The sequence below is a fragment of the Akebia trifoliata genome, chromosome 15, assembly GCF_017979445.1.
Source record: "Akebia trifoliata isolate Shusen 1 chromosome 15, ASM1797944v1, whole genome shotgun sequence".
NCBI classification, from domain to species: Eukaryota; Viridiplantae; Streptophyta; class Magnoliopsida; order Ranunculales; family Lardizabalaceae; genus Akebia; species Akebia trifoliata.
The window spans coordinates 1,136,459-1,144,908 of NC_141389.1; the positions used below are offsets into that span (position 1 = coordinate 1,136,459).

The following is an 8,450-nucleotide window of genomic DNA, read 5'->3' on the forward strand; positions in this document are numbered from 1 at the left end:
TTATTATTATTTTTTATGATAGGATATTCTTTCAGACAGCGGATCGGACTTGTATTTGGGCTTTGCCCAGTCCATAGACCATGATTTTGTCCAAAGACTAGCCCGAGGTCACATGCAATGTCTACACACACACATACCAAATAAGTGAGGGTGCGACCTCGCGGGTGGTCCTAGAGGAATTAATGCTTATACTAGGTATTAAACTCATGACCTACGAGTATTAATCGCTTATTAATTCAAAATTGCCATTGAGCCAACCTTTCTGGGTTAAAAACTTTTAATTTTAAAGAAATTAAAAGTTGTTCATGAAATGTGTTATTATTGAAGTAGATTCCCAACTTCTTTTGTGACGATGAACGAGTGATCTATCGCGACATGCCGACAAATAATTCGAAGATGTTAGAAAATTTCCAACTCAACCTAAGTATTGACAATTATTGCATCAATTGTTCTTGGAAGTAACTTTTTTAGAAAAGTCTTCTCATCACCTCTATAATTTATTGGCTATTATTATGCATGGAGACAATCCATGGGTCCTCACATCCATGCATCCGTTGGTTTAACTAAGATAAGATGGGTTTTATCAAAAAATTTCAACTTTCAAACGTTGTTTGACACCGCCACCTCAAACAAAGATGTAGAGACATTGGATAATTAATGTCCTAGAGATTCGTACAAGACAATCCTTTCAATCTGAACCCTATGTTTGACGATATATGTCAAACGTCGTTTGTGGCTAGTATTTTCTACGATGAGGTAACTGAAATGATCGGAAGATCATAATATATAGAGAGAGCGCCTCGAAGGCGAAGGAGAGAGAATCAAACGTGACCTCTGTAAAACCCTAATTGCGATTTTTTTTTTCTGATTCGTTCGTTTTGATTCAATCAATCAATCAGACTCTCTGTGTTTCGATTTCAATTTCTTCTCTTGTTCTTCGATCGTTTGAAAATTTTCTCTGTTTTTACTTTTTTGGTTCTTCAAATCCAACTAATTTGTCTTCTGTTCCTCGCATCTGCTCGAAGATAGTAGTGTGTGTGTGTGTGTTTTTTTTTCCTGCGAAATTTTAGGGTTTTAGGATCTCTCTCTCGATTGTTTTTGTTCTGGGAAGTTAAGGTTTTGGATTGAATTTTTTTTTAGGGTTAAGTTGGATTCATCAAGGCTGGCGGGTTTCAAGGTCCAGTGATGTCGGATCCGCCTAGGTTTCGCATTTCTTTGAGATTTGAAGTCAAGTTGGTTTCATTAGAGTTAGGCTTAGGGTTTGAGTGTGAGGCATTTGAAGATCATAGACTCATAGAATCATTGGAGAGGGAAGTATGCTGAGTGTGCTTCGAGTGCACCTTCCGTCCGATATTCCAATCGTAGGGTGTGAGCTTTCCCCATACGTCCTCTTGAAGTGCCCCGATAGTTCCACCACTACTGACGATGTTTCCGAATCCGCCCCAATTAATGGGTACTACATGAGATACAAGTGGTAAGTTCTGTTCTTACTACGCTCAATTTGCTTTCCAATCCTAATCGGTTATGTTTTTATCGATAAAGATTCAAATTTTTATTTTTTTTATTTTTTATAATTCCATTCAGTTGATAATGTGTAGCAAATTCAAGTACGATGATGTGGTTTACTTGGGTTTGTCCAATTTCACACTTTACTTGCCACTGAAGTTTATGATCCTGTTTGTATATCCATCTTTTTTTTCTCTAAAAAAGGGTAAATTTTGAGCAAAACAAATGCTAATAAATGACGTTCTTTGTAGTTGAAAACTGGCACCAAATTTTTTACCCCCAAATTGCCTTCTAGGAATGTTGATGTGATCATGGTGTTTAAGACATTTTGATAATTCTATAGATCTTGGTATGTCTCTTGTTGTCAAGGATTTACTCTAAAAATCCCAAGAGGACTCTGACCTTACGACATAGAATAGGGTAAAAATTCATAGAGCCGGGCAAAAAATCCTTATTACTCCACATTCTTTGTTGGACATCTGCACATTTGATAATTGGTAATTCATATAGGGGCATTTGAGATTCTAAAAGAACGGGAAGAATACCCAAAAGAACGTAGATTCAGTTAGTCAGAGTGGATTTAGCTTTAGACAATTGAACGGAGGAATAGGATTTGTTCAGTTGACTTGAATTATTGGGATGGAGCCTTTGATGATGATGATGTTCATGATGATGAATTATCATTAACAAATGTGGGAGCATTTTGCCATCTTTTATGTTCTCTGTCCACAAAACTTACACATCTTAATTTCTTAAATTAAATCACATTCATTATCTAAATAAGCATAGGGACGATGTGTAAAGAGCATGAGATTCTACATAGATTTGGTGACCAAAAACACCCAAATCACATCTATGCTGTACCTTAAGGCCATTGAAGAAGTCAACAAGAATCTCTTTATATCAGTGTACTGTATTTCATGAGGCGTATATCTTTGATGGTCTTCATCAAATAATAATAGAATTACTAATTCTGTTCACATTGCAGTCAAGCATAATTGTTCTCAGAATCATAATTAGAAGAGAACTAATTAAACTAATGATGTAATTTTGACTCAACTCCAAGTTTTCTGTAACCATCTCTGTAATAGTAGCTCTTTGATTTTTGCCGTTTATTTCATATGAAGTCCAAGTTGGTTAAAGAAAAACATTTTTATCACCTATAAACTCAAACAGCCTTATGTTAATTCTTTAATGCTGTAACTTATGAATGATATCCTGATTATGACTACAATTCTGAGACGTTGTTTGTTCAAAATTCCATTCAAATGATACTAAGTGTGTAATATCGTTAGGCTTAGATCCATATTTCAGTTGGTTTGACACATTGCAAAACAACTCTGAGGTGGCGGGTTCAAATCCAGCTTACCCATAAAAAAAGTGTGTAATGTCGCTTGGCCCATGATTAAATGGTCTCTGTATTTCTGTTACTGATGGGAATTAGTCCTGCAACATACAATCTTGTTACATGTCCCATTCGTCTTCTTTTGCTTTGCAGGTACCGCATTCAAAGTGACAGAAAAGTTGCTGTTTGTAGCGTACATCCATCCGAGCAAGCTACGTTGCAGTGCATGGGTTGTGTCAAGGCAAAAATACCCGTCACCAAAAGTTATCATTGCTCTTCTAGGTGCTTTTCAGATGCATGGCAACACCATCGCATTCTACATGAACGGGCCGCTAGTGCTGTGAATGAGAGTGGAACTGAGGAAGAAGAGTTGTTTGGAGGACGCTTTAATAGTTCTGGTTCTGGAGTTAACAATACAAGTTTTTCCGGTTCAACATCAAGTATAGGACAGAGCAATGGGTCCGCTCCTTTATACCCTGCAACCATTGCAGAGAGGAGCAATGGTGAAACCATGTTTGAAGTTGGTCGCTCCAAGACTTATACTCCAACAGCTGACGATACGGGTCATGTGCTTAAGTTTGAGTGTGTAGCAGTAGATGCAGAATCAAAGCTACCTGTGGGACATGTTAACACTATTTTGACTTCACGTGTAATTCCGGCTCCCACACCTAGTCCTCGACGCTTGATTTCGGTTAATGGAGTTGATGTGATGGGACGTTTGGATTCAGATGGTCGTGTTGCATCCTCAGGAACGTTTACTGTGCTCTCATACAACATTCTCTCAGAGGTCTATGCCACAAGCGAGTTATACAGTTATTGCCCTTCTTGGGCCCTTTCGTGGACTTACCGTAGGCAGAATTTGTTGCGAGAGATTGTAGGTTATCGTGCTGACATACTTTGTCTTCAGGAGGTAAAGTGCACACATGTGGCTAGCCCATGTCTCGAGTTATTTGTTCTCTCAGCAAAATATTTATTGTGCTAAAGTATTAATTATATTTATTTCTTTTAATTCTTTGAGATATGAGTAGCTAAGCATGGTAGTGATTTCTTCCTTTCAGGTTCAAAGTGACCACTTTGAGGAATTTTTCTCCCCCGAATTGGACAAACATGGCTATCAAGCTCTCTACAAGAAAAAGACGACGGAGGTTGGCGTGCGGACTTGTTTCTTCCTATGGTTATCATCTAAATAGTCTTCATGTTATTAGATTCATGTTCTTGTTCTGGATTGCAGATTTACAATGGAAATGCCTACCCAATTGATGGTTGTGCCACATTTTTCCGCCGAGACAGATTTTCACATGTCAAAAAATATGAGGTTTGGAAAATTTTTGTATGTAGAATTGTAGACGATTGTTTTCTGTTGTTGCTTCACATGTTAAAGCAGACATTCTTTGCATGCAGGTTGAATTTAATAAGGCTGCACAATCGTTGACTGATGCGGTGATTCCAAGCCCTCAGAAGAAAACTGCTCTAAATCGGTTGCTTAAGGTGACTTAAATGCATGTTCTCGGTCAATTCTTCAACTAATTAGATAAATATTAGTTAGTCTACTAATGCTTTGGGCCATTTGACTTTCTTGTAGGATAATATTGCCCTAATAGCGGTTCTAGAAGCAAAGAATAACAATCATGGAGCTGATACTTCTGGAAAACGACAGCTTCTTTGCGTGGTAAGAAATAAGCAGAGTTTTATTATCTATTGCATGACTGGGTGACCCGTATCTATATAATTCAAATTTGCTCCAGTTGATGTTGGTGACATTATTTATGATTACATTCATGGTAACAGATATGGAACTCTGTTTTGGAGGGCTTGATAAATGTTAAAATTACACATCTTAATTTCTCTGTACCCTATATTTTGAGATCTCCAAGAAAATAGACTTACTAATAAAGGAGGGATTTAAACCTAAGTATTACTCTTTCCCTAATATATTTTAGTTTTGAAAATCCTGATAAATGTTCTTTCGTGAAGTAGACTTTCATAGTGTATCTTCATCTCTTCATATATTTAGTATTAGATAATATCAACATATGCACTATTATTTCATGGTGTAACCATTTCTGGTATTTTCCTTGCGGCATTATATTTCAGGCAAATACACATGTAAATGTTCATCAAGATCTCAAGGATGTTAAGCTCTGGCAGGTTCTTAGCTGAACATTTTTACTGTGAAGTCCATATTTTCTTCTAGATCTTATATTTCAACTTAAATTTACATCCTTAGATGTTTCCTTTTTATTGTATCAGGTCCATACTCTCTTGAAAGGATTAGAAAAAATTGCTGTCAGTGCAGACATTCCAATGTTAGTTTGTGGGGATTTTAATTCTATTCCTGGAAGGTATGGCTTTTTGCTGATATCCAGTTCACATGGAATACATAATTCATCTAATAATTTTTTTACTTATTACACCCCAATTAAAAATATAAAAAATAAATGAATGGTTGAGGACAAGTAAAAGTTGGGGTGCCATTAGAAGCTCTCTCATTTGTTTTGTTAGATTTCTATATTTGAGTATTGGATTTTATATGGGCTTAATCCTAATTGTAAACAACTACTGAAATTATTTGAATGTGTTATAATGTTGAGATAATAACTTGAGCCAAACCTTTGCAATGTTTGAATATTGTGTTTTAATCTTTAATTTTGGGGGGTGATAATAATTTAAGAAATTGGGGGAGTAATTAGTAAAAATTGGGCTGCCACTAGCAGCTCCTTTTTTTTTTCCCCCCCTTCTTACTATGATTAAGGAGAATTTTTTACTTGATTGCAGTGCTCCTCATGCACTTCTTGCAATGGGTAAGGTCGATTCAATGCATCCAGATTTAGCAATGGACCCCCTAGGAATTTTGCGGCCAGCTAGCAAGTTAACACATCAGCTTCCATTGGTAAACATATTTTCCAATATTTGCTTGGCGTGAAAAGTTGAGAACTTTTACTGATTTTGGACTTCACTTATTTTATAGGTCAGTGCTTATTCATCCTTTAGAATGGGTGTTGGTCTTGGTTTAGAGCAACAACGAAGGAGAATGGATCCGACAACAAATGAACCTTTGTTTACAAATTGCACTAGAGATTTTATTGGTACCGTTGATTACATATTTTACACAGGTAGGCTTGGCTTGTAGTTATTCTTCATATTTTTGTAAGAGAGCATTCTAATGGATCAGCTTTTGGTTTCAGCGGACTCTTTAACAGTGGAATCCTTATTGGAACTCTTGGATGAGGAGAGCTTAAGGAAAGATACAGCACTCCCGTCCCCAGAGTGGTCCTCTGATCATATAGCACTATTAGCCGAATTCTGTTGCAAGCCCCGAACAAGGCGTTGACACTATAGGGTAAGCTGTTGGTTTCTTTACATTCCTCCTTTCATTTCAAGGTTATTTTGCTGTATGTTGACAAAGATACGTCCCTGTCAAATTTTGAGGTTATTATCCCAAGAGATAATTTTCTGTTAGGATTTGGAATTAGCTTTTATTTATTTGTTTTCATTGGTCTTTGCTGATGACCATAAGCATATGTAGTTGACTATTGTTTGTTTGTTTTTTCCCCTTTAGGCCTCCCTAAGTCTCAACCGAAACAACAAAGAAATAGGCTCTGAGTTTAGTCCTAGGTGTCGACCAATATATTGGCCCTGGAAATCCCACCATACTTGAACTTTCATAAACTTATATAAAAGTTTGATATTTTACCAGTTTAGAAATATTAATTAGAAGTAATGTATGTGTTAACCAACCAACTACTCCAAAAGATTGATCTGTTAGAGAGGGGGAGAACTATGAATATAAGAGGGTCACAGAGCTTAACTGGGGTGTGAAAGACACAAGAGTGGAGGAAAATATACACTCAACACTCTCCCTCGTAAGGGTGGAAAGAATCAAACCCGTGACCTATGCAAATCTAGCGCTCTGATTCCATGTGAAAATATGATGTCTATATGGTCTTCTGAGATATGAGCCTATCATGTGATCTACTTTTACAGATTGTTTTATTTTTATTTTTTTGTCCTCATCTTATTTGACTGAGAAATTTTGTCATGTAATCTGCCCCTTTTCTATTTTATCAGTTGAAACATCACAAATACTCATGTTTTTATTCAGTGTCTCATCTTTAAACCGATGATACGAATGTGAGATATCATAAACTGAGTGGGACATTTGTGTGTGCCTTGTGATTTCAAATTTTCATATTTAGGCAAATAAATAGTCAGGGGGTTTAACTTCATAGGTTACTTGAAAAACCATTGGAACACTTTTGAAATGCATAGACCCAACCTAGCACAAGAAATTATTTTCAAGATTTTCCAAGTTGCCACTTAACAGATGTAAACGTTCGAAATTAAAGATGTTTACCACTGCAAATATTTATGGTGTTCATAGCAGCATCTTAGATGAAAAAGCATTGATATAGGAGATGAAATGTCCAACTTTATTAGAAGATTAGTGTAAAATGTTCCTCAAAAAGAAACTTGGTAGAGGAATGAGGGGGTTTAAATTTTTAATTCTTTGCAACAAACTAGAACCAACAAAAACTTTGAAAAATATGGAAGCAGGAATAACTAAGAAAATAAAGTAGTAAGTAAAGAAAAATATATGGCTTATGATGATTTATATAGTCGATTGGGTACAAAAGAGGGTGAAAAAGATCCCTACAAACTTCTAAACACGGGAGAAACTGAGGATAAGCTAAGATTTTTGTTAAAAGACGAGGACATTAGAGAAAGGTGGAAGGATTATTTTCAAAATTGCTAAATGAAGATGTATTTAGGATTGACGACACGTATCTCAATGCCTATGATCGAGTTAAGATGCATCGAAGAAATTTTAGTCCAACTTGACTGGTCCACAAGACTTGGTCCAACTTCTCGTAGGACTTTTTCTTTTATTGAGTTTCTATTTTTTAAGTTGGTTAAGTAGTCCTAAGTAGTTTCTATTTTAATTTTAGAAAATTTATTTTACTAGTTAGTTTCTATTTTGTCTAGTTTTTAATTTCTTTTATGTTTCTATATTCTTTTCTAAATTTGTTTTTATTCTTTAGGTTAAAAATTAATATCCTTGAAACAGGTAACAACCTGTGAAATCACGGAGGATCTTGCAATCAGAGATTGGTTGTTTGTCCCAGGCGAAGAATATCCTTCGTCACTCTGTAAATCAGTTTGGTGGTATGATGTAATACTTGGTTGGTTATATGCGTTAGCGGTAGCGCCCCCTTGTTAAAAAGTGAAGTGTCTATGTTAGCTTCTATATTAGCTTTTATCATGATTTAGTTTCGTATAAACAATGCGAGAGGCCGTGTTTGTTTACCCATTCAAAGTTTTAATGAGTGTATCAGGACAGGCAGGTCACAAGCAGAGCATTTATTTCTTCCCAAAAATCGACGAAAACAGAAATCGTACCTTCAACTGCCTGTCTGCCGATTTTTCTCACCTGGACCTCAGCCAAGGTTTGATCAAAATATAATTTTTCATTTGATATTTTGGTGATTATATTAAAAAGTTTTGGTCTTTTTGTCATCGAAATATATTTCTGAAATATTTTAGTCGGTATCTTCAGTTAATATCTGAAAAAATAGAGGTGTTATTGTTCAAAAAACTCAAC

The 8,450-nt window shown here is 35.9% G+C and overlaps 1 protein-coding gene across 5 annotated transcripts; it reads left to right on the forward strand.

Annotated features, from left to right (window-relative positions):
• The first annotated feature begins 780 nt into the window (after positions 1-780).
• Positions 781-8,215, forward strand: LOC147383794 (carbon catabolite repressor protein 4 homolog 1-like). Of its 5 annotated transcripts, none has more exons than XM_086425582.1 (12): positions 783-1,474; positions 3,005-3,761; positions 3,910-4,002; positions 4,083-4,166; positions 4,253-4,339; positions 4,434-4,520; positions 4,946-4,999; positions 5,102-5,193; positions 5,627-5,741; positions 5,820-5,964; positions 6,037-6,191; positions 7,891-8,215. In XM_086425582.1, exons 1-11 carry the CDS (start codon positions 1,317-1,319, stop codon positions 6,180-6,182), a joined length of 1,818 nt encoding a protein of 605 aa, XP_086281708.1. In that variant the 5' UTR covers positions 783-1,316; the 3' UTR covers positions 6,183-6,191; positions 7,891-8,215. The 5 variants fall into 5 exon arrangements, 4 of the variants coding, with proteins under 4 accessions (XP_086281708.1, XP_086281706.1, XP_086281709.1 ...); XM_086425580.1 differs by having other exon boundaries at positions 7,917-8,215; XM_086425583.1 differs by having other exon boundaries at positions 8,185-8,215.
• The last annotated feature ends 235 nt before the right edge of the window (positions 8,216-8,450 follow it).

What these genes read in the sequence shown, in the direction of transcription:
- LOC147383794 (XM_086425582.1), top strand. Translation starts at nt 1,317, where the DNA reads ATGCTGAGTGTGCTTCGAGTGCACCTTCCGTCCGATATTCCAATCGTA. An exon ending in AACGACAGCTTCTTTGCGTG is followed by an intron (nt 4,521 to 4,945) that starts GTAAGAAATAAG and finishes ATTATATTTCAG; the next exon opens with GCAAATACACATGTAAATGT. An exon ending in TGATTACATATTTTACACAG is followed by an intron (nt 5,965 to 6,036) that starts GTAGGCTTGGCT and finishes TTTTGGTTTCAG; the next exon opens with CGGACTCTTTAACAGTGGAA.